At 49.0% G+C, this 25935-nt stretch overlaps 1 protein-coding gene across 2 annotated transcripts in view; it reads right to left on the bottom strand.

Annotated features, from left to right (window-relative positions):
• The window catches only part of tonsl (tonsoku-like, DNA repair protein), a 99310-nt gene that overhangs the window by 57781 nt on the left and 15594 nt on the right, over window positions 1-25935 (bottom strand). For both annotated transcript variants that reach the window (XM_078535850.1, XM_078535854.1), the window contains exons 6-10: window positions 23664-23835; window positions 22473-22587; window positions 17641-17789; window positions 15164-15316; window positions 11947-12072 (exon numbers count right to left, since the gene is read on the bottom strand). In XM_078535850.1, the coding sequence (XP_078391976.1) occupies window positions 11947-12072; window positions 15164-15316; window positions 17641-17789; window positions 22473-22587; window positions 23664-23835 (715 nt within the window). The remainder of the gene's footprint in view (window positions 1-11946; window positions 12073-15163; window positions 15317-17640; window positions 17790-22472; window positions 22588-23663; window positions 23836-25935) is intronic.

Below are 25935 nucleotides of genomic sequence, written 5' to 3'. Positions count from 1 at the left end.
GAAGAAGATGCTGCTCAGGCCATGGTGACAGAAGACGAAACTCTTGTCACTAGAAGGGTTCAAAATTGATAAGGTTGTGTTATTGGATAGGCTATCTGACAAGGCACTGGGACCAGATGAGATGCATCCAATGCTACTGTGGGAAGTGAGAGTAGAAATTGCAGCGGCAAAGTCATAATTTTTCCGTTTTCCTTGGACTCAGGGGAGGTGCCAGAGGACTGAAGGTTTGGAAACATTATTCCCTTGTTCAAAATAAGGGGCGGGGATAAGCCCAGCAATTAACAGACCAGTCAGTTTAATTTCAGTGGTGGGGAAACTGCTAGAAACTATAATTCGGGACAGAATTAATAGTCACATAGACAAATGTGGATTAATTAAGGAGAGTCAGCATGGATTTCTTAAGGGAAAATCTTTTTCGACTAGCTTGGGAGTTTTTCTAAGAGGTAACAGAGGGGATTAACGAGGGAAACGCTGTGGATGTGAGGTACACGGACTTCCTATTGATACAGTGCTGCACAACAGATTGTGAGCAAAGTCACAGAGCGTGGAATAAGAGGGACAGTAACAACACGGATACAGAAATGACTGAGTGACAGGGAACAGTGAACAGTGGTTAATTGATGCGTTTCGTGGCTGGAGGAAGGTTTGTAATGGAGCTCCGCAGGGATCAGTGTTGTGACCCTTGTTTTTCCTGATATATGTCAATGATCTAGACCTTGGTACATAGGGAACAATTTCAAAATTTACAAATGATACAAAACTTGGAAGCATTGTAAACTGTGAGGACCGTGCTTAACTTCAAAACGGCATAGACAAGTTGGTGGAATGGGCAGATAGGCGGCAGATGAAGTTCAATGTAGAGAAATGAGAGGTGATTCATTTTGGTAAGAACAACACAAGAGACAATATAAAATAAAGGGTACAGCTCTAAAGGGAATGCAGGAGCAGAAGACCTGAGTGTACATGCGCATAAATCATTAAGGTGGCAGGGCAGGTTGAGAGAGCAATCAATAAAGCATACAATACTTGTGTTCTCGAGTATCCTGGGCCTTTTAAAACATTTATTAATGGGATGTGGGCGTTGCTGCCTTGGCCAACATTTTTATTGTCCACCCCTTGTTGCCCTTGAGAAGGTGGTGGTGAGCTGCCTTCTTGAACCGCTGCAGTCCATGTGGTGTAGGTACACCCACAGCGCTGTTAGGGAAGGAGTTCCAGGATTTTGACCCAGCGACAGTGAAGGAACGGCGATATATTTCCAAGTCAAGATGGTGACTGGCTTGGAGGGGAACTTCCAGGTGGTGCTGTTCCCACCTATCTGCTGCCCTTGTCCTTCTAGTGGCAGAGGGTTTGGAAGGTGCTGTTGAAGGAGCCTTGGTGAGTTGCTGCAGTGCATCTTGTAGATGGTACACACTGCTCCACTGTTCCTCTGTGGTGGAGGGAGTGAATGTTTGTGGATGTGTTGCCAATCAAGTGGGCTGCTTTGCCCTGAATGGTGTCAAGCTTCTTGAGTGTTGTGGAGCTGCACACCAAAAACACTCCTGACTTGTGCTTTGTAGATGTTGGACAGACTTTGGGGAGTCAGGAGGCGAGTTACTCGTCGTAGGATTCCCAGCCTCTGACCTGCTCTTGTAGCAACAGTATTTATATGGCTTGTCGGTTCAGTTTCTGGTCAATGGTAACCCCCAGGGTGTTGATAGTAGGGGATTCAGTGATGGTAATGCCATTGAATTTAAGGGGCGATGGTTTGATTCTCTCTTGTTGGAGTTGGTCATTGGCCTGATACTTGTGTGGCGCTAATGTTACTTGCCACTTGTCAGCCCAAGCCTGAATGTAGTCCAGATCTTGCTGCAGTTGGAAATGGACTGCTTCATTATCTGAAGAATTGCGAATGGTGAACATTGTGCAATCATCAGTGAACATCCCTGCTTCTGACCTTATGATGGAAGAAAGATCATCGATGAAGCAGCTGAAGATGGTTGGGCCGAGGACTATTATCCTCAGCAACCAGCAGAGAGTTTTCCCCGATTTCCATTGACTCCAGTTTTGCTAGGGCTCCTTGATGCCACACTCAGTCAAATGCTGCCTTAATGTCAAGGGCAGTCGCTCTCCTCACCCCTGGAGATCAGCTCTTTTGTCCATGTTTGAACCAAGGCTGTAACGAGGTCAGGAGCTGAGTGGCCCTGGCAGAACCCAAACTCGGCATCAGTGAGCAGGCTATTGCTAAGCAAGTGCCACTTGACAGCACTGTTGATGACCCCTTCCATTACTTTACTGATGATCGAGAGTAGACTGATGGGGCGGTAATTGGCCAGGTTGGATTTGTCCTGCTTTTTGTGTACAATTTTCCACTTTGCCAGGTAGAAGCCAGTGTTGTAGCTGTACTGGGACAGCTTAGCTAGGGGCGCAGCAAGTGCTAGAGCTTCAGTACTATTGCCGGAATATTGTCAGGGCCTATAGCCTTTGCAGTATCCAGTGCCTTCAGCCGGTTCTTGATATCACTGAGGTAATCGAATAGGCTGAAGACTGGGACCTGTGATGCTGGGGATCTCCGGAGGAGGCCGAGATGGATCATCCACTTGGCACATTGGCTAAAGATTGTTGTAAATGCTTCAGCCTTATCTTTTGCATTGAGGAGCTGGGCTCTTCCATCGTTGAGGATGGGGATATTTGTGGAGTGTCCTCCTCAAACGAGTTGTTGAATTGTCCACCACCATTCACGACTGGATGTGGCTAGACTTCAGAGCTTAGATCTGATCCAAAATAAAAACAGAATATGTTGGAAAAACTCAGCAAGTCTGACCAATTAACACTCCCTTTGTCTTTTTGTCCATGACATCTTTGCCAGTCTCTCCTTAGCTCAAACCTATCGCTGGCCTTCTATCCAGCTTCACCTGCTCCACCATCCCGCCCTTAAACAGTACAAATTTCATCACATTTCTACTGCTGTTTAGCTCTGAAGAAGGGTCATACCGACTCAAAACGTTACCTCTATTTCTCTCTCCAGAAATGCTGTCAAACCTGCTGAGTTTTTCCAGCATTTTCTGTTTTTATTTCATATTTCAAACATCCGCAGTATTTTGCTTTTATCTTAGATCTGATCCGTTGGTTGTGGGATCGCTTAGCTCAGTCTATCACTTGTTCCTTATGCTGTTTGGCACGCAAGTAGTCCTGTGTTGTAGCTTCACCAGGCTGACACCTCATTTTTAGTGTGCCTGGTGCTGCTCCTGGCATGGCCTCTTCATTGAACCAGGGTTGATCCCCTGGCTTGATGGTAATGGTAGAGTGGGGGATATGCTGGGCCATGAGGTTACAGATTGTGTTTGAGTACAATTCTGCTGCTGCTGATGGCTCACAGCGCCTCATGGGTGCCCAGTCTTGTATTGCTAGATTTGTTCGAAATCTATCCCATTTAGCACGGTGGTAGTACCACACAACACGATGGAGAGCATCTTCAATGTGAAGGCAGGACTTCGTCTCCACAATGACTGTGCGGTGGTCACTCCTACTGATACTGTCATGGGCAGATGCATCTGCGATAGGTAGATTGGTGAGGACAAGGTCAAGTATGTTTTTCCCTCTTGTTGGTTCCCTCACCACCTGCCCCAGGCCCAGTCTAGCAGCTTTGTCCTTTAGGACTTGGCCAGCTTTGTCAGATGGGTGCTCCAAGCCACTCCTGGTGGTGGATATTGAAGTCCCCCACCCAGAGTACGTTCTGCATCCTTGCCACCCTTAGTGCTTCCTCCAAGTGGTGTTCAACATGGAGGAGCACTGATTCATCAGCTGAGGGAGGGCAGTACGTGGTAATCAGCAGGAGGTTTACTTGCCCATGTTTGACCTGATGCCATGAGACTTCATGGGGTCCTGTTCTATTAGGGGCATAGAGTACAAGAGCAACGAGGTTATGTTGAACTTGTATAAGGCATTAGTTAGACCTCAGCTGGAGTATTATGCCCAGTTCTGGGTGCCACATTTTAGAAGAACATGAAAGGATTGGAGAGAGTGGAGAAGATAGTTACGAGAATAGTTCCAGGGTCAAGGAACTTCAGTTATGAAGATAGATTGGAGAAGTTGGGACTGTCCTCCTTGAAGAGAAGGGTGAGAGGAGATTTGAAAGAAGTGTTTAAAATCATGGTGGGGGTTTGCACAGAGTAGATGGGGAGAAACTGTTCCCATTGGTGGAAAGTTTGAAAACGAGAGGGTACAGGTTTCATTGGCAAATGAAGCAAAAGCGATATGAGAAAAAATGTTTTCACACAGGGAGTGATTAAGGTCTGGAATGCACAGCCTGAGAGTGTGATGGAAGCAGGTTCAGCCGATTATTTGAAAAGGAACAACGAGCAGGGGTACAGGAGAAGGCAGAGGAATGGCATTTGGTGAAATGCTCATTCAGAGAGCTAGTACAGGCGATGGGCCGAATAATCTCCTTCTGCGCTGTGATTCTGTGAAATACTCAGGCAGCATCTGTGGAGAGAAACAGAGTTAACGTTTCAAGCTGATGAGCTTTCAGAGCTCCTGTCGTGTCACGCTTGCATTATATGACAGCGAGCACACGAAGATGATGGACATTATCACTTTTACAAAAAGAATCTGGCATATGGACAATTTACCTTGACCCAAGATGCAGTCCATTGGGTCAGGTGAGTTTTGTGATTTCTGCACAAAAAACTCACTCATGTCTTTGGAAAGTCATCAAGATGTAAACGTTCTCTCAGAAGGTTGTTCGACTTTGGAACTCTCTGCCTCAGAAGGCGGTGGAGGCGGGGTCATTGAATATTTTTAAGGCAGAGGTAGATAGATTCTTGTTAGGCAAATGAACCAAAGGCTAATCGGAGATAGATGGGAATGTGGAACTCGAAACACAAACAGATCAGCTATGTTCTCATTGAATGGCAGAGCGGGCTCGAGGGGCCGAATGGCCTACTCCTGCTCCCATTTCTTATGTCCTTGAGTGGAGTATCCACCCTTGAAAGGCATTCTGGATACAAAACCATTTGTGACTTTACAATTCCTATTGTCTGGATATTTATAGAAACTCAAATTCAGTGTCTGCCCCAGACTCCATATCTTCAAGCTTAAAACCTAACGAAGAGGGGTGGGGAGAAACCAGTTTATCACGAGCAGGTCTGAACAGCCACATTGTGTGGCAATGGCTTCTAACGTCGTAACATCTGTGTGGATAATAGAAGTATTGATCATGTGGTCACATGATTGAAACTGACTAGAGATAGCATCTCATTATTTGGAGGACCAGCCAGGGGCAAGTCAGTCTGGAGGCCAACAAGACACAAGAGGGAACCATCCTCCAGCAAGTAGAAAGCAACCCTGCCCAATACAGCTAGATGACCCAGGCAAAGTGTGAAAGAGAGAGAGAGAGAGAGAGGGTCTAATTTGTCTTCACCTGGAAAGATTCGTCTTTACAGATGCTCGGCTATAACTTCACAGGATAAACCCAGAGACTTTCAACCTCCATTTATCTTCAAGAGCCACGAGAGAACACGAGAGGTCTTCAATGCTTGCATCTTAAAGGACCACTTTAAATACTTGATTTGCTTATTGTTATTCAGTTATTAGCCTAAATGCATGCTTCATCTCTAGGATTCATCTTTCCTTGCGCACACGAGTGTGTGTGCGAGAGAGAGAGAGTTGTGTGAATAAACATTTATCTTTTCTTCTGATTTGAACTTATCAGAGAGCCTGTTTTGTGTCTATTCTTTGAAGTTACAATACTCAAAAGGTTTAAACGCCCCCCTCCTCTAAAACATACATTTTGTTGCAAACAACCAAGAGGTGAGGACAAAGGGAAAGAGTTATCCTGCCACCTCTTGCTGACGGAATAGTGGTTATAAGGATCATATCTTCTGTTCGTAGTCTCTGGTTTAACGACCTTGCCAGACATTGACAGTCTGTTGTGTACTGACAGTTGTTAGGACACAGTGTGATGACTTTTGATGATACTGTGCCACAGAATTGCCTGATGACCATAACATCATAGTTGTACATTACAATGAGGGCCATATATCTCCTTACTGGACAGGACAGGAGTGGGTGGATGTGGGGAAGATAATCAGGAATCCAGAACAAGAAGGAAAATCTTCGTTTTCAAGCTTGGCCCCCCCAGGAGAAAAATCCTCCCAAGTTGTGGATGGGGCAGAAAGCTGGGATTTCCTGTTAACTGCTGGTCTGGGATAAGACAAGACAGGGCAATGGACCGGCAAAGCATATGTCATGCTTCATTACAGGTTACAGTGTAATGAGGATCAGTAACAGTCGGCCCCTTGAGAAAGGTGTGGATGCTGGGGCTGAGCTATCAAGGCTGACATCAATAGATTTTCACTGAGGTGAGTTACCAAGGAATACCAAACAAAGACAGGCAAATGGGAGCGAAGTCACAGGTCAGCAATGATCTGGCTGAGCAGAACAGGATTGATGGGCTGAATGGCCTCCTCTTTCCCTGTTCCTGTGAATGGCTTCAGCAACAGTCAAAAATGGCTTAGACTGGAAACAGAGGGAAAAAAACATAGACCCAAGGGGAGAGAAATAGCTGTGGGAGGAGGGCAATAAGCTAACCCTTGGGCCTCTTGGTCAATGCCCCACCCTGGTGCTGAGGGAAAACCAGATTTAGTCACCCAGCCTTATAAAAGAGAACTAATTCTAGCATAAAATAACTAAAGCGAGGCACGACTGTGTCAGTTTATAAGGGGTGGGGTGAGCGACTTACAGCGGCACCACATGCCACCTAAAATTAAACCCAGGGCAGCAGGGAGACCACACAGTCCTAATTGTGTAAATTGTAGCAGCCAATCCCTCAGTAACATTGCCAGAGGGAATACCATAAGACCATAAGACATAGGAGCAGAAATTAGGCCATTTGGCCCATCGAGTCTGCTCCGCCATTCAATCATGGCTGATAAGTTTCTCAACCCCATTCTCCCGTCTTCTCCCTGTAACCTTTGATCCCCTTAGCAGTCAAGAACCTATCTATCTCGGTCTTAAATACACTCAATGACCTGGCCTCCACAGCCTTCTGTGGCAATGAATTCCATAGATTCACCACTCTCTGGCTAAAGAAGTTTCTCCTCATCTCTGTTCTAAAAAGTCTTCCCTTTACTCTGAGGCTGTGTCCTTGGGTCCTAGTCTCTCCTACTAATGGAAACATCTTCCCCATGTCCACTCTATCCAGGCCTTTCAGTATTCTGTAAGTTTCAATCAGATCCCCCCTCATCCTTCTAAACTCCATCGAGTATAGACCCAGAGTCCTCAAATGTTCCTCATATGTTAAGCCTTTCATTCCTGGGATCATTCTCGTGAACCTCCTCTGGACCCTCTCCAGGGTCAGAACATCCTTCCTGAGATACAGGGCCCAAAATTGCTCACAATATTCTAAATGTGGTCTGACCAGAGCCTTATTAAGCCTCAGCAGCACATCCCTCCTTTTATATTCTAGTCCTCTCGAAATAATGCCAACATTGCATTTGCCTTCCTAACTATCGACACAATACAGGAACATAAGCAATAGAACAGGAGGAGGTCATTCGGCTGAATCACAGTGCAGAAGAGGCCCTTCAGCCCATCGAGTCTGCACCGACACGTGAGAAACACCTGACCTGCCTACCTAATCCCATTTACTTGGCCCATAACCTTTAATGTTATGACGTGCCAAGTGCTCATCCAGGTACTTTTTAAAGGATGTGAGGCAACCCGCCTCCACCACCCTCCCAGGCAGCGCATTCCAGACCGTCACCACCCTCTGGATAAAAAGGTTTTCCTCACATCACCCCATAACCTCCTGCCCCTCACCTTGAACTTATGCCCCCTTGTGAGTGACCCTTCAACTAAGGGGAACAGCTGCTCCCTATCCACCCTGTCCATGCCCCTCAATCTTGTACACCTCGATCAGGTCACCCCTCAGTCTTCCCTGCTCCAACAAAAACAACCCAAGTCTATCCAACCTCTCTTCATAACTTAAATGTTTCATCCCAGGCAACATCCTGGTGAATCTCCTCTGCACCCCCTCCAGTGCAATCACATCCTTCCTATAATGTGGCGACCAGAACTGCACACAGTACTCCAGCTGTGATATCACCAAGGTTCAATACAACTCCAACATGACCTCCCTACTTTTGTAATCTATGTCTCCACCTTCAGAGATCTATGGACACACACGCCAAGGTCCCTTTGTTCCTCAGAACTTCCTAGTGTCATGCCGTTCATTGAATACTTCCTTGTCAAATTACTCCTTCCAAAGTGTATCACCTCACACTTTTCAGGGTTAAATTCCATCTGCCACTTATCTGCCCATTTGACTATCCCGTCTATATCTTCCTGTAGCCCAAGACACACAACCTCAGTGTTAACCACCCGGCCAATCTTTGTGTCATCCGCAAACTTACTAATCCTACCCCCCACAGTCATCTATGTCGTTTATATAAATGACGAATAATAGGGGACCCAGCACAGATCCCTGTGGTACGCCACTGGACACTGGCTTCCAGTGACTAAAGCATCCTTCTGTCATCACCCTCTGCCTCCTACAACTAAGTCAATTTTGAATCCACATTATCAAATGACCCTGTATCCCATGTGCATTTGCCTTCTTTATAAGTCTCCCATGTGGGACCTTGTCAAAGGCTTTGCTGAAATCCATATAAACTACATCAACTACACTACCCTCATCTACACACCTGCACTACCCTCATCTACACACCTGCACTACCCTCATCTACACACCTGGTCACCTCCTCAAAAAATTCAATCAAATTTGTTAGACATGACCTCCCTCTGACAAAGCCATGCTGATTATCCCTGATCAAACCTTGCCTCTCCAAGCGGAGATAGATACTCTCCTTCAGAAATTTCTCCAATAGTTTCCCTACCACTGACGTGAGACTCACTGGCCTGTAGTTCCCTGGCTTATCTCTACAACCCTTCTTAAATAGCGGAACCACATTAGCTGTTCTCCAGTCCTCTGGCACCTCCCCCGTGGCCAGAGAGGAATTAAAAATTTGGGTCAGAGCCCCTGCGATCTCCTCCCTTGCCTCCCTCAGCAGTCTGGGACACACATCATCGGAACCTGGAGATTTGTCCACTTTTAAGCCTGCCAACACCTCCAATACCTTGTCACTCCCTATATCAATTTGCTTAAGAACCTCGCAGTCTCTCTCCACGAGTTCAATACCTTCATCCTCATTCTCTTGGGTGAAGACGGACGTGATGTACTCATTCAACATTCTAGTGATGTCCTATGGCTCCACCCATAGATTGCCCCCTTGGTCCCTTTTGGGCCCTATTCTTTCCCTGGTTATCCTCTTCCCATTGGTATACTTATAGAATATCTTGGCATTTCCCCTACTTTTACCAGCCAGAGCTTTCTCATATCCCCTCTTTGCTCTCCTAATTGCTTTCTTAAGCTCCACCCTGCATTGTCTGTAGTCCACTAATGCCTCTGCTGATTTGCTTCCCTTGTACCTGCTAAAAGCCTCTCTTTTCCTTCTCATCGTAACCTGAATATCTCTGGTCATCCATGGTTCTCTGGGCTTGTTACTCCTTCCTATCACCCTAGAGTGAACGTGTTGAGCTTGTACCCTCCCCATTTCCTTTTTGAACATCCCCCACTGCTCCTCTGTAGATTTCCCCACAAGTAACTGTTCTCAGTCTAACTTGGCCAGATCCTGCCTTATTTTACTAAAATCCACTCTCCCCTAATCCAAAACATTTTTTTGCAACTTGTCTATTTCTTTGTCCATAACAAACTTAAACTGTACCATGTCGTGGTCGCTATCGCAAAAATGCTCCCCCACCACCACCTCAGCCACCTGTCCGGCTTCATTCCCCAGAATTAGGTCCAGCAATGTACCGTCCCTTGTTGGACCCTCTACATATTGACCTAAAAAGTTCTCCTGTACACATTTCAAGAAATCCACTCCATCCAAGCCCTTAAAACTATGTCTATCCCAATTAATGTTGGGAAAGTTGAAATCACCTAATATAATTACCCTATTGTTATTGTTTTTACACACCTCCACAAATTGTGCACATATTTGCTCCTCAATTTCCTGCTGACTATCTGGGGGTCTATAATAAATACCTAACAATGTGGCTGCCCCTTTTTTATTCCTAAGATCTACCCACAAAGCTTCATTCGAGGCCCCCTCCAAGATATCATCTCTCCTTACTGCAGTAACTGTCTCCTTAACTAAAAATACAACACCTCCTCCTCTTTTACCCCCTCCCCTGTCTCGCCCGAAGATTCTATATCCCGGAATGTTGAGCTGCCAATCCTGCCCTTCCCTCAACCACGCCTCAGTGATGGCTACTATATCACAATTCCAGGTGTCAATTCTTACCCTTAACTCATCCGTTTTTCCTGTAACACCCCTGGCATTAAAGTAGAGGCCATCCAGCCTTGCCTTACTCCCTTGAAGCTTATTGTAGCTGTACTCCCTCTGACTTGATTGTTTTACTGTATTATGATGTGTCCCTATTCTGCTAACCTTCTGTGTCCCCTCCCCCTGCCGAATTAGTTTAAACTCCTCCCAACAGCACTAGCAAACCCGCCTGAAAGGATGTTAGTCCCGCTCTGGTTCAGATGTAGACCGTCCCGCTTGTACAGGTCCCACCTTCCCCAGATCCCAATGATCCAGGAATCTAAAACCCTCCCTCCTGCACCAACTCTTAAGCCACGTATTTATCCACGCTATTCTCTTGTTTCTGAGCTCGCTAGCACGTGGCATTGGGAGTAATCCAGAGATTACAACCTGAGAGGTCTTGCTTTTCAGTCTACTGCCAAACTCCCTGAATTCTTGATGCAAGACCTCATCCCTCTTTCTACCTATGTCATTGGTACCAACATGTACCATGACCTCTGCCTTATCACCCTCCCCCTTCAGGATGCCCTGCAGCCATTCAGTGACATCCCGGACCTTGGCACCAGGGAGGCAACACACTATCCTGGAGTCACATTGATGGCCACAGTAGCGCCTATCTGTTCCCCTGACTACAGAATCCCCTATTACTATTGCTCTTCCTCCCTTCCTCCCCTCCTGTACAGACAGGCTGTTTATGGTGCCAGAAGCTTGGCTCTGTCCGCACTCCCTGGAGGAACCAGCGCCCTCATCAGCCTCCAAAATGGAATACCGATTTGAGAGCGGGACCCCAGGGGACTCCTGAACTACCTGCCTGTTTCGCTCAGACTGCCTGGTGGTCACCCATTCTCTTCCTTCCTCAAGTCCCTGTATCTGCGGAGTGACCACCTCTCTAAACGTGCTATCCACGATGCTCTCAGATTCATGGATGCTCCACAGTGTCCCCAGCCGCCGTTCCAGCTCTGAAACCCGAGCTTCCAGGAGCTGTAGCTGGACACACTTCCTGCACACATGCTGGTCCCGGGCACTGGAATTGTCCCCGGCTTCCCACATGGAGCACGAGGAGCACACCACGGCTTTGAACTTCCATCTCAACTCCACCTTCCCACACTCTCCTCATATTCCTTAATTCGCTTAGTGCCAAAAGATTTATCGATCTCTGTTGCGAATATACTCAGCGAATGAGCATCCACAGCTCTCTGGGTTAGAGAAATTCAAAGATTCACAACCCTCTAATTGAAGAAATTTCTCCTCATCTCAGTCCTAAATTATTATCTTATTCCAAGACTTTATTTAGTTCTAGATTCTCCAGCCTGGAGAAACAGCCTCTCCCTAACTACCCCCACTAATCCCTTTTTTTGTTTCATTTATTCTTTCATGGGAAGTGGGCATCGCTGGCTGGGCCAGCACTTTTATCCCCTATGCCTAATTGCCCTCGAGAAGGTGATGGTGAGCCGCTGCAGTGTATAACTCTCAAGAATCGCTTGGGTAAGGGATAGAGGGGAAATACAGTGAGGGTGTTGGAGGGGTTCTCTCCTCCCTCCTATATAGAACAAACCCCCGATAGATCAGTGTTGGGATTTACCTGCAGTCTGGGTAGCTGAGCCTGTTGAGCACACCGCAGTGCGTTCCGGTAACACTCCTCCAGCTCACCATAGGTTTGTCCGCCCTCTTCTTTGGCCAATGCCATGTTTAGCCAGGTCTTGCACTCCTGTAATAAACAGACAGTATTCAGTAGCTGCTAGTGGCCAGCTGAAGCTCGGTCCCTCTGCCTGAACCACCACCCTATCCACCCCCCAACCCCGCCCCCACCAATCGCCCCAGTAGCAGCTCCTCACGAATGGGGTTTGGGAAGCACGACCCCTCTGTCTGTGAGGGAACACCAGTTTGGGTTGCTGATAAATAATTGCGTTCACACATGATGTAAACTGAATTAGATAAACACTTGATGGGGGAAACATCTGCAGGCCTGTGGGGAAAGAGTAAGGAGTGGGACTCACTGGATAGCACAATGGGCCAAATGACCTCCTCTGTGCAGTTTTATTCAATGAAGTAGCATCTTGGAATAAGCCCAGCCTCAGGATGCTGAGGCTATCATCCTCAAATTATATATACAGTACCATTTACAAGATGCAATGCAGCAACTCACCAAGGCTCCTTAGACAGCACCTTCCAAACCCTCGACCATTACCATCTAGAATGGTAGCAGATTGATGGGAACACCACCATCTGGAAGTTCCCCTCCAAGCCACACACCATCCTGACTTGGAATTATATCACCGTTCCTTTACTGTCGCTGGGTCAAAATCCTGGAACATCCTCTATGACTTTGACAGGAGTAAACTTTCCCTCCTCATCCTGTCTGCAGCCTTTGACATGGTTTTGACCACACCGTCCTTCTCCAATGCCTCTCTGCTGTCATCCAGCTGATGGGGCTGCTCCCACCTGGTCTAATCATAGCCAGAGAATCACTGGTCCTGTGCCCACACCATTACCTTGGCCCCCTCCTCTTTCTCATCTACATACTGCCCGACAGCAAACTCCATGTTTGAGCCCCTCCAGTCAGGTTTCTACCCCTGCCACAGTACTGAAGCAACTCTTATCACAGTCACAAATGGCATCCTGTCTCGCTGTAACAAAGGTTAACCATCCCTCCGCTGTCTCAAAATTATCAAACAGTTTATCGGACATCGAGTAGTAGATGAGCAGAAATTTCTTCCAATTAAATAAAGAGAAGCCCGAAGCCATTGTTTCCAGTCCCCAGTCCAAACTCTGTTCCCCTTTTAGGTAAAAAAGTAGGTACTCATCCCTCTCCCTGGCAACTGAGAGGCTGAACCAAACCATTCATAACTTCAGTGTTACATTTGATCCTGAGGTGAACTTCCGACCACACATTCGTATCACTAAGACAGCCGATTTCTATCTCTGTTACACCGCTCAACTTCATCCTACTGCACCCGAAACCCTCGTTGGTGTCTTGGTTACCCCGATACTTAACCATTGCAATGCGCTCCTGACCAACCTCCCATATCCGTCTCTCCGTTAACATCAGCTTGCCTGAAATTCTGCTGTCTGTGCCCTGACCAACACCAAATCCCATTCCCCCATCTCCCCTCTGCTCATTGTCATAGAGGTCTACAGCACAAAAAAAGGCCCTTCGGCCCATCGAGTCTGCGCCAGTCAAACGAGTACCTAACTATTCTAATCCCATTTTCCAGCACTAGGCCCATAGCCTTGTATGCCATGGCATCGCAAGTGCACATCCAAATACTTCTTAAATGTTATGCGGGTTTCTGCCTCTACCACCCTTTCAGGCAGTGAGTTCCAGATTCCCACCACCCTCTGGGTGAAATAATTCTTCCTCACGTCCCCTCTAAACCTCCTGCCCCTTACCATAAATCTATGTCCCCTGGTTATTGATCCCTCCACCAAGGGGAAAAGTTTCTTCCTGTCTGTCCTATCTGTGCCCCTCATAATTTTATACACCTCAATCATGTCCCCCCTCAATCTCCTCTGCTCCAGGGAAAATAACCCCAGTCTATCCAATCTCTCCTCATAACTAAAACTCTCCAGCCCAGGCAACATCCTGGTAAATCTCCTCTGCACTCTCTCTAGTGCAATCACATCCTTCCGATAATGCGGATTCCAGAACTGCACTCAATACTCTAGCTGTGGCCTAACCAGTGTTTTATACAGTTCCAGCATAACCTCCTTGCTCTTATATTCTATGCCTCGGCTAATAAAGGCAAGTATCCCATATGCCTTCTTAACCACCTTATAAATCTGTCCCGCTACCTTAAGGGTCCGGTAGACATGCACACCAAGGTCCCTCTGATCCTCGGTACTTCCCAGGGTCCTACCATTCATTGTGTATTCCCGTGCCTTGTTTGTCCTGCCCAAGTGCATCACCTCACACTTATCTGGATTAAATTCCATTTGCCACTGATCAGCCCATCTGACCAGCCCATCTATATCTTCCTGTAATCTAAGGCTATCCTCCTCACTATTTACCACCCGTCACCAATTTTCATGTCATCCGCAAACTTACTGATCAACCATCCTACATTCAAGTCTAAATCGTTTATATATACCACAAACAGCAAGGGACCCAACACCGATCCCTGTGGAACCCCACTGGACACAGGCATCCAGTCACAAAAACATCCCGCGATCATCACCCTCTGCTTCCTGCCACTCAGCCAATTCTGGATCCAATTTGCCAAATTGCCTTGGATCCCATGGGCTCTTACCTTCATTATCAGTCTCCCATGCGGGACCTTATCAAAAGCCTTGCTGAAGTCCAAGTAGACTACGTTGTCCTACACTGGCTCCCGGTTAAGCAATGCCTCGATTATAAAAGTCTCATCCTTATTCTCCAATGCCTCTGCACCCTCGTTCCTCTCTAACTCTGTCATCTCCTCCAGTCCGAGATAACTGCACTACTCCATAGCTGGCTTCTTGAGTATCCGCGATTTTATTCACTCCACTTTTAGCAGCTGTGCCTTCAGCTGCCTCTGTGCCAAACCCTTGAATTCCCTCCCTAACCACGCACCCACCCCACCCCCCCACTATTTTTGTTTTTTGAGATGCTCCTTAAAACCTACTTCTTTGGCCAAGCTTTGGGTCGCCTGCCCTAATGGCCTCATTTGGTTTGATTTTAAATTTTGATTTCTAACGCGGCCGTGAAGCCCTCCGGGACATTCCATTGTGTTCAAACTCGATGTAAATACAAGTTGTTGCTGCCTTTCTGACTGGAAGTACTAAGAGTGTAGAGACAGCGCTGAGAGGGTCTATGATCTCACCTCCTTGGGGTTTCCCTTGCGCAGAGTCAGCTCAGCTTCATAGTGCTCGATAGAATGTTCATAATCCTTCAGGTCAGCGAACGTGGTGGCCAGTGAAACGTGAATAACGGCCAGCTCTCGGTCAGGCTTCCTCAACACCTCCGCATACTTCAACTGAGAGTGGGGGCGGTGGGGAGGGGGAGAGAGGGAACGTGGGGGCAGGGGGAGGGGAGAGTGAGTGTGGGTGGGGGGAGGGAGACAAACACTGATTGAGACAGAGAATTTTGAAGGAAGTGATACCTGTGCTTCCCCCTCCCCACCCCCCACCCCCACCCCCTGGAATCTTGGAAATGTATGGAATCAGGGACAGGCCCAGTTTGGATTCAGTTACACAATCCAGGGAAGATCTCGAGCCTTTCGCACCATAACTCCTCAAATCCAATGATTAGTATTTGAAGTGGAGTCACTCTAGAGAAATGCAGCAGACAATAGGACTGCACAGGAGCATCCCACAACTACTAGCAACATAAATCATCATGTGATCTGCTTGGGGCTATTTAAGGAAGGAATGAGTTCAACAGGTCGGGGGCCTCGGTTCAAAATCTCGCCTGAAAGACAACACCTCCGACAGTGCGGCACTCCCTCAGCGCTCCCTCAGCACCGACCCTCCGACAGTGCAGCGCTCCCTCGGCACTGACCCTCTGACAGTGCAGCACTCCCTCAGCGCTGACCCTCCGACAGTGCGGCGCTCCCTCGGCACGGACCCTCCGACAGCGCGGCGCTCCCTCAGCGCTGACCCTCCGACAGCGCGGCGCTCCCTCAGCGCTGACCCTCCGACAGCGCGGCGCTCCCTCAGCGCTGACCCTCCGACAGTGCGGCGCTCCCTCAGCGCTGACCCTCCGACAGTGCAGCGCCCCCTTGGTGCTGACCCTCCGACAGTGCGGCGCCCCCTCGGCGCGGACCCTCTAACAGCGCGGCGCCCCCTCGGCACGGACCCTCCGACAGCGCGGCGCTCCCTCAGCGCTGACCCTCCGACAGCGCGGCGCTCCCTCAGCGCTGACCCTCCGACAGTGCGGCGCTCCCTCAGCGCCGACCCTCCGACAGTGCAGCGCCCCCTTGGTGCTGACCCTCCGACAGTGCGGCGCCCCCTCAGCGCGGACCCTCCGACAGTGCGGCGCTCCCTCGGGGCGGACCCTCCGACAGTGCGGCGCTCCCTCGGGACTGACTCGCTGACCAATGCACAGGGAGTGTCTGCTTGGGTTAAAGATTTGAACCCACAATCGCTTCCTCAGAGGCAACAGTGTTACCCACTGAGCGACTTGGATAGCATGTGCTCCACCCAGTATAGTTGGTGCTTCTTAATGCAGAGAATGCATAGGGTAGTGGTATTGTCACTGGACTAGTAATCCAGGGACCCGGCTCTGGGGACCTGGGTTCGAATGCCACCACGGCAAATGGTGAAATATGAATTCAGTAAAAATCTGGAATTAAAAGCCTGATGATGACCATGAAACCATTGTCGATTGTTGTAAAAACCGATCTGGTTCACTAATGTCCTTTAGGGAAGGAAATCTGCTGTCCTTACCTGGTCTGGCCTACATGTTGACTCTTAAATGCCTCCTGGACAACAAATGCTGACCTAGCCACCGACACCCACCTCCAATGAATATTAAAAAAAAGAATAGAACCACATCCCTACATTCTGGTGGGAATGGACCGGAGACGGAGGGAGTGAAATTCAAACTTCTCGAAGGATAGCTGCAAAATTGAAAAAAAACCCGCTCCAAAGCTTGGTTCGAGATAACTTTAGCTAACAGAATGCCAGTTCTCACAATCCTGGTTTTCTAAACCGGGAAGCCTGCATTCCAGGGATGTGGCGCTGCCTGAAAGGCCGGCAGTTACTGGCCATACATCTGCAGAGGGCGGCTCAGGATCAACCACACTGTGGGCGTGGAGTCACCTACACGCCAGGTCTGCCTAAAAACAGCTAATTTCCCTCCTTAATGGACATGAGTGAACTGCTTGGAGTTGGACAACAATCTGACAACCGCATGATCACTTTTACTTTTTATTTTCAGACGATCAGATTCTCAAAATAGTGGGACATGAACGCTCAATCTCTGGATTATTAGTCTGGTGACAGAACCACTCGATTTACCGTCATCACACTGACAAATAAATAATGTCTCAATCCCGATTCCCCTCCTGTCCCATGGACCGGAATTGATTCTGCATCTGTCGCTCATAATGATCCAACAATTGCATCAATATTCTAAGGAGGAAACACTCACGGGGCCATGGATAAAGAGCAAGGGAGTGGAATTAATTGGATAGCACTTTCAAAAGAGCTGTCACAGGCACAATGGGCTGAATGGCCTCCTTCTGCACTTAGTGAATCTCTGAGCATTTGGTGCGGAGAGATTCAGTGTTAAGGGGTTTTGACCGGCCTGGATCCCGGCCTGTGTGGGGAGCAGTATCTCTCACTGTCGCCTGCTCACCTGCATCTTGTAGTAATCGATGGCTTTCCGGTAGGATCCCACCTTACAGCAGAGATCCCCTAACTGCTCGCAAAGTCCCAACGCATCTTGCTGTTGCTCCTTCTCAGGTAGTTCGGATAAGGCCTCCTCCAATCGAGACCCTTTCACAGCTGGGAGGGGTGGAAAGGAACATTAATTGCTAATGAGGACATGCATAGAGGAACCTTGAGTACCCAGTGCGAGGCAAAAATCAACCCCCATCCCTCCACTACATGCAGAAAGGAAGGAGCGAAAAGAGGGGTGGGGCAGCATGCGAGGGCAGGCAGGGAGAGAGAGAGGAGAGGGAGAGAGAGAGACAGGCAGAGAGAGAGAGAGAAAAAGGGAGAGAGAGAGAGGGGGGAGAGGAACAGAGAGAGGGAGAGAGGAGAGGGAGAGAGAGAGAGGAGAGGGAGAGAGAGGAGAGGGAGAGAGAGAGAGGAGAGGGAGAGAGAAGAGGGAGAGAGAGGGAGAGAGAGAGAGGAGAGGAGAGGGAGAGAGAGAGGAGAGGGACAGAGAGAGAGAGAGGGAGAGAGAGGGAGGAGAGGGAGAGAGAGAGGGAGGAGAGGGAGAGAGAGAGGGGTGAGGGACAGAGAGAGGAGAGAGGAGAGAGGAGAGGGAGAGGGAGAGAGAGAGAGAGAGCGGGAGGAGAGGAGAGAGAGGGAGGAGAGGAGAGAGAGGGAGGAGAGGGGAGAGAGAGAGAGAGAGAGAGAGAGAGGAGAGGGAGAGGGGAGAGGGAGAGAGAGAGAGAGAGAGAGAGAGAGAGTCAGAGACTGTCAGGGGACAAGGCGGTACTGTAAAGTGCAGTCACTATTTCAATGTAGGAAAATGGCAGTCGATCTGTGCACAGTAAGCTCCCACAAACAGCAACGTGAGAGATGACCCAATGATGTGTTTTTGTGATGTTGATCTGAGTGTTAAATATTTTCCGGGTCTCCAGGGTGAATACCTGCTGCTTTTCAAATAGTGACCATGAGATCTTTTACACCCTCCTCAGGAGGGCAGATGGGCCTTCAGTTCATACCAGCGAACGATGTCAATCTTGGAGGAGGTGATATTGCCCAGACGCTTGATGCCCTCGACCTTCTCAGCGATGAACTGTTACTCATCACAGAATTCCCAGCTCCTGACCTGGGGTCTTACCGGTAGAATTGTGTAGAGTTTTGGTCCACCTATTGAAGGAAGGATATACTTGCCATTGAGGGAGTGCAATGGAGGCTCACCAGACTGATCCTTGGGATGGTGACGTTGTCCTGAGAAGAGACTGAGGAAACTGGGCCTGTATTCGCTAGAGTTTCAAAGAGTGAGGGGTGATCTCACTGAAACTTAAAAATACTTAAGGGACGTGACAGGGTAGATGCAGAAAGAATGTTCCCTGGCTGGAGCGGGTCTAGAACCAGGGGTCACAACCTCAGAATAAAGGGGCAGGCCATTAAGACTGAGATGAGGAGGGCTTTCTTCACTCAAAGGGTGGTGAATCTTTGAAATTCTCTACCCCAAAGGGCTGTGGAAGCTCAGTCATCGAGTACGCTCAAAGCAGAAATCGACAGATTTCTCGATAATGACATCAAGGGACATGTGAGTAGAGTAGGAAAATGACAATGAAGTAGATGATCAGCCATGATCTAGAGCCATAGAGGTCTACAGCACAGAAAAAGGCCCTTCGGCCCATCGAGTCTGTGCCGGTCAAGCAAGTACCTAACTATTCTAATCCCATTTTCCAGCACTAGGCCCATAGCCTTGTTTGCCATGGCATCACAAGTGCACATCCAAATACTTCTTAAATGTTGTGAGGGTTTCTGCCTCTCTCACCCTTTCAGGCATTCTAATTGAATGGTAGAGCAGGCTCAAGGGGCCAAATGGCCTACTCTTGTTCCTATGTGCCTCTGACCTGCTTTTGTAGCCACAGTATTTATATAGCTGGTCCAGTTATGTTCCTGGTCAATGGTAACCCCCACCCCAGGATGTTGATGCTGAGGAATACAGTGACAGTTACGTTCTCTCTAGTTGGAATCAGTTGAAGTTATTATTGCAACTCCTGTTTGCAGTCACTTAACAGTACTGCGTAGAAAGAATGCAGAGCACAGTGTACCCTCCTTGTTAACATACCGGCTAGTGAAGAGTCTCAAACACAACACTGATTAACAGGCACCATCAGATTTAATAGCATCAAGACCAGTCAGGGGTTCTGTTGCCAAAGCTCAGATATGATAGCTTTGGGCTGAATAAATTAAAACACACACCAGCAGATTTGGAATAAAAGTTAAACGAATGAACAAGACCTATCCTTCGCATACACCAACATCCCTTTCCGTTCTTAAAGACCTGCCTTTCTCTAACACCTGTGAGGGCACTAGAGAGTGCACAGCAAAGATTCACAAGAATGGTTCCAGGGATGAGGAATTTCAATTATGAGGAAAGATTGGAGAAGTTGGGACTGTTTTCCTTGGAGAAGAGAAGGCTGAGGGAGATTTGGTGGAGGATTTCAAGATCATGAGGGGTTTGGACCCCTCATGGTCTTGAATACTCCTCTGACCTGCTCTTGTAGCCACAGTATTTATGTGGCGAGTCCAGTTCAGTTTCTGGTCACCCCCAGGATGTTGAGAGTGGGGGATTCAGTGATGATAATGACACTGAACATCAAGGGACGATGGTTAGATTCTCTCTTGTTGGAGATGGTCATTTTCTGACACTTGTGTGGTGCGAATGTTACTTGCCATTTGTCAGCCCAAGCCTGGATATTGTCCAGGTCTTGCTGCATTTAGACATGGACTGCTTCAGTATCTGAGGAGTCGCGAATGGTGCTGAACATTGTGCAATCATCAGCGAACATCCTCACTTCTGACCTTATGATGGAAGGAAGGTCATTGATGAAACAGCTGAAGATGGTTGGGCCGAGGACACTACCCTGAGGAACTCCAAAATGATGTCCTAGAACTGAGAAGACTCATCTCCAACAATCACAACCATCTTCCTTTGACCAGAAACTGAACTGGACTAGCCATATAAATACTGTGGCTACAAGAGCAAGTCAGAGGCTAGGAATCCTGCAGCGAGTAACTCACCTCCTGACACCCCACAGCCTGTCTACCATATACAAGGCACAAGTCAGGAGTGTGATGGAATACTTCCCACTTGCCTGGATGAGTGCAGCTCCCACAACACTCAAGAAGCTTGACACCATCCAGGACAAAGCAGCCCACTGGACTGGCACCCCATCCACAAACATTCACTCTCTCCACCACCGACGGAGAGTGGCAGCAGTGTACTGTTTACAAGATGCATTGCAGCATCTCACCAAGGCTCCTTAGGCAGCACCTTCCAAACCTATGACCACTACCCTCTGGAAAGACAAGGGCAGCAGATAGATGGGAACACCACCACCTGGAAGTTCCCCTCTAAGTCACTCACCGTCCTGACTTGGAAATATATCACCACTCCTTCACTGTCACTGGGTCAAAATCCCTCCCTAACAGCACTGTGGGAGTACCTACACCACATGGACTGCAGTGGTTCAAGAAGGCAGATCACCACCACCTTCTCAAGGGCAATTAGGGATGGGCAATAAATGCTGGCCCAGCCAGTGAAGCCCACATTCCGTGAAGGAATTTTAAAAAAATGTAGTACTTCCTCAGGGCTGACCCTGCGACAGTGCGGCGCTCCCTCAGGGCTGACCCTGCGACAGTGCGGCGCTCCCTCAGGGCTGACCCTGCGACAGTGCGGCGCTCCCTCAGGGCTGACCCTGCGACAGTGCGGCGCTCCCTCAGGGCTGACCCTGCGACAGTGCGGCGCTCCCTCAGGGCTGACCCTGCGACAGTGCGGCGCTCCCTCAGGGCTGACCCTGCGACAGTGCGGCGCTCCCTCAGGGCTGACCCTGCGACAGTGCGGCGCTCCCTCAGGGCTGACCCTGCGACAGTGCGGCGCTCCCTCAGGGCTGACCCTGCGACAGTGCGGCGCTCCCTCAGGGCTGACCCTGCGACAGTGCGGCGCTCCCTCAGGGCTGACCCTGCGACAGTGCGGCGCTCCCTCAGGGCTGACCCTGCGACAGTGCGGCGCTCCCTCAGGGCTGACCCTGCGACAGTGCGGCGCTCCCTCAGGGCTGACCCTGCGACAGTGCGGCGCTCCCTCAGGGCTGACCCTGCGACAGTGCGGCGCTCCCTCAGGGCTGACCCTGCGACAGTGCGGCGCTCCCTCAGGGCTGACCCTGCGACAGTGCGGCGCTCCCTCAGGGCTGACCCTGCGACAGTGCGGCGCTCCCTCAGGGCTGACCCTCCGACAGTGCGGCGCTCCCTCAGGGCTGACCCTCCGACAGTGCGGCGCTCCCTCAGGGCTGACCCTCCGACAGTGCGGCGCTCCCTCAGGGCTGACCCTCCGACAGTGCGGCGCTCCCTCAGGGCTGACCCTCCGACAGTGCGGCGCTCCCTCAGGGCTGACCCTCCGACAGTGCGGCGCTCCCTCAGGGCTGACCCTCCGACAGTGCGGCGCTCCCTCAGGGCTGCGCTGGAACATCAGCCTGGATTAAGAGTTTGAATCCTGAAGTGGAGGTCAAATCTATAATCTACTGACTCAGTCTGGAAAGTCCTATCTATTAAGACAGTGCTAACACCTGGACAAGAAACCTCTCACATTACAAAACTGACGATAGGAGGTGCTGGAAGCAGTCAGCTGGTCAGGCAACATCTATAGAAAGCGAAACATGGTGTTTAGTGTTTGAATCCTTGAGCATCTTTCACCAGAGCTCAGATACTGTCTGGCCCTCGAAAGCCTTCCCAATTTCCCTGTGTACTTTGCTGTTACAGAGTGTAGGAGACACTCACCGTTCTTGAGGTTCTTCCTCACTGAGTCGTGCTCTGATTGCTGCAGTGAGCCCAGTGTAAACGCCTTCTTCAGTGATCGCTTGGCAGCCACGAAATCTCCGAGGTTGAGGAAGACCTGAGAGGGGCACAAAGCGGGAGTGGGGGTGAGGTTAAAACTCATGAGCATTCAGCTGCTACATGCTGTAGCAACTGGGGAACATCTGTGCCTTTCACACTTTGCACTGATATCCAAGCACATAATTCACTCCCTCTTAACACGCGTTAACGGGGAGAACCTTCAGCTCCACCAGCACGTTCCATCGTTCACTTAGGTCATGGCTGACATGTATTTTAATTCCACCTACCTGCCTTGTTTCTGTAATCCTTAATCCTCTTACCCAACAGAACTCCATCATTCTCAGTTTTGAATATTTAACCTGATTCTCAGCCCGAGGGATGGGGATTTGCTACTTGCCTGAAGATGAGCTGAGCTACCTGGATTGAACCCTGAGTGGCCTGGCTCAAATTTTGAAGATGATGCCTCCTTGTCCTCGACTCCCCGTCAACTGGAGGAAATTGTTTCTCTCTCTCTCTCACACACAGGGAATCCTTTAATCACCACCTCCACCCCCCTCCGCCCCAGTCTTCTATACATGAGGGAGTCCAAGTTGCTAGTAAACTTGGTGATGGAGATCCCTGGGATGTGGGTGCCATTGGCAAGGTTGGTATTTATAGGTTCGATAACTGAATGGCTGGCTCAGAGTTAAAAGTCAACCTAGTTGGTGTAAGGCTGGAGTCGCATGTGGGTCAGGTGAGGGGAGAGAGCTGGTTTCCTTTCCTGTGGGACAGCAGCGAACATGTTGGGTTTTTATAAAAATCCAACAGCTTCGCGATTCTTTTTACTGATCTCAGCTTTTTGTTTCATTAAGATTTAGACTGAATTCAAATTCTCCAATGTGCTTCCTCACCGCCAGTCTCTCGCTCGCCTCCACCCACCTGCCCTACGCTGTGGGGGTACTCACGTGCACCGTCTTGATCACGGACTCTCCCACCTTTTCCCTCCCCACCACCCCCCCTACCTAAGCTGCCCCCCATTCTGTTCAGGCACTCACGCTGTCTCTCCCCGCTTCCCACATCGCTCAGCCACCTGCTTAATGCTGAAGCGCTGCTGCGCTCTTCCCTCACGTTCTCCTCCCCCCTCCTGTGACCCACCTGCCCGATGCTGCTGAAGCACTCGCTCTCCATGTACTTCTCCTTCATCTTCTTGGCACACTCCTTGGCAGCTTCCAAACAGCGGACAGCCTTGGAGTGCTCGCCATTGCGCCAGTGGATACTCCCCAGGTTGAAGTTAGCTCGGTACAGATCCTCGTACAGATGGTTCTGCCTGAGAGAGAGAGAGCAGGACACGTCTTTAATGATGGTCATTCTGAGGGGCAGGATGAACAGGGTTTAGCCATAACTCAATCTCCCCTCGTGAGGAGTTACAACCAGCTGAGAATCTGTGCAATTCTGGGCTCCACACTCCTGGGAGGTTACTGAAGCATTAACTCGGTTTCCCTCTCCACAGAGACTGACAGACCTGCTGAGTTTTTCCAGCATTTTCTGTATTTATTGCTGAAATTTAAGACAAGCTACAGCATAGATGCACGGTCATTTGAGAAAAACAGAAAGAGGCTTGAAAATTGGGATTGTGTTTGAATCATAGAATCTTATCTCACAGAATGCAATGTGTAACAAGACCTGGATAATATCCAGGCTTGGGCTGACAAGTGACATTGGTACCACACAAGTGCCAGGCACCGACTGTGATGACTGTCACTTTAAGATCAGTTCAACTGAGTAGAAGTCATGTTATTTGTTCAACCAACGTGTGGCTAGAACGGGGGGAATAAATTCTAGGGAGGGGCTTCCTATGAAAAAATGGGTTAGGAGGGGCTGGCTCTCAAGCAGCCATGGAAGCGCTCGTGTAAATATTTTATTTGACTAAGAAGCCTCCCAGAACATGTTTCTACAGTGACCATCTCCAACAAGAGAGAATCTAACCATCGCCCCTTGACGTTCAATGCCATTACCATCACTGAATCCCCACCAACATCCTGGGGGTTGCCATTGACCAGAAACTGAACTGGACCAGCCATATAAATACTGTGGCTACAAGAGCAGGTTAGAGGCTAGGAATCGTGCGGCGAGCAACTCACCTCCCGACTCCCCAAAGCCTGTCTACCATCTACAAGGCACAAGTCAGGATTGTGATGGAATACTCCCCACTTGCCTGGATGAGTGCAGCTCCCACAACACTCAAGAAGCTTGACACCGTCCAGGACAAAGCAGCCCCGCTTGATTGACACCACATCCACAAACATTCACTCCCTCCACCACCGACACACAGTAGCAGCAGTGTGTACACCATCTACAAGATGCATTGCGGGAACTCACCAAGGCTCCTTAGACAGCACCTTCCAAACCCAAGAGCTCTACCATCTAGAAGGGCAAGGGCAGCAGATAGATGGGAACATCACCCCCTGCAAGTTCCCCTCCAAGCCACTCACCATCCTGCCTTAGAACTACATTGCCAGGTCAAAATCCTGGAACTCCCTCCCTTACAGCACTGTGGGTGTACCTACACCACATGAACTGCAGCGGTTCAAGATGGCAGCTCACCACCACCTTCTCAAGGGCAATTAGGGATGGGCAATAAAAAAATGCTGGCCCAGCCAGTGACACCTGGCTCCCATGAAAGAACTAATAAAATAAAATACCTTTCAGCCCATTGTACCTGTACTGGCTCTTTCAAAGAGCTGTCCAATTAGTCCTACCCTTCAGCTTTCTCCCCATAACCTTGCAAATTGATTCTTCCAAGTCTAAACCCAATTGTCTTTCATACTGTCCCATGGAAACTGGTTTCACCTCCCCTTCAGATTTTAACAACACTCCATATGAAAGCATCTCTCCTCATTATTTATTTTATTAAGAAGTTTACAGGCACTGGTTTGGCTTCATGGAATATCGTGGCCAGAGAAGATTCACGAGAATGGTTCATAGACATATTGGGGAAGTGGGGACTGTTCTCCTTGCAGAGAAGGCTGAGGGAGATTTGACAGAGATATTCAAAATCGTGAGGGGTCTGTACAGAGTAGACAGGAGAAACTGCTCCCATTGGTGGAAGGTTTGAAGTCAATGACAAAAGAACCGAAGGTGACACAAGGAAAAACTTTTTCACAGAGCGAGGATCTGGAATGCACTGCCTGTGACGGTGATGGAGGCAGGGTCAATCATGGCTTTCGAAAGGGAATTGGATAAACACCAGAAGGGAAAAAAATTGCAGGGCTACAGGAAAAGGCCACGGGAATGGGACTGACTAAATCATCCTTGTAGAGAGTCAGCACAGAAAAATGGGCTGAATGGCCTCTGTCTCTGCTGTAACCATTCTAAGTTTCTAATTCCACTGTAGCTCTTTGGCCAATTATTTTAAATCTATGGCCCT

The sequence above is a fragment of the Cetorhinus maximus genome, chromosome 3 (assembly GCF_964194155.1).
Source record: "Cetorhinus maximus chromosome 3, sCetMax3.hap1.1, whole genome shotgun sequence".
Lineage (NCBI taxonomy): Eukaryota > Metazoa > Chordata > Chondrichthyes > Lamniformes > Cetorhinidae > Cetorhinus > Cetorhinus maximus.
Note: the sequence above shows the minus strand (reverse complement) of the source record. Positions and strands in the feature narration are given on the sequence as shown.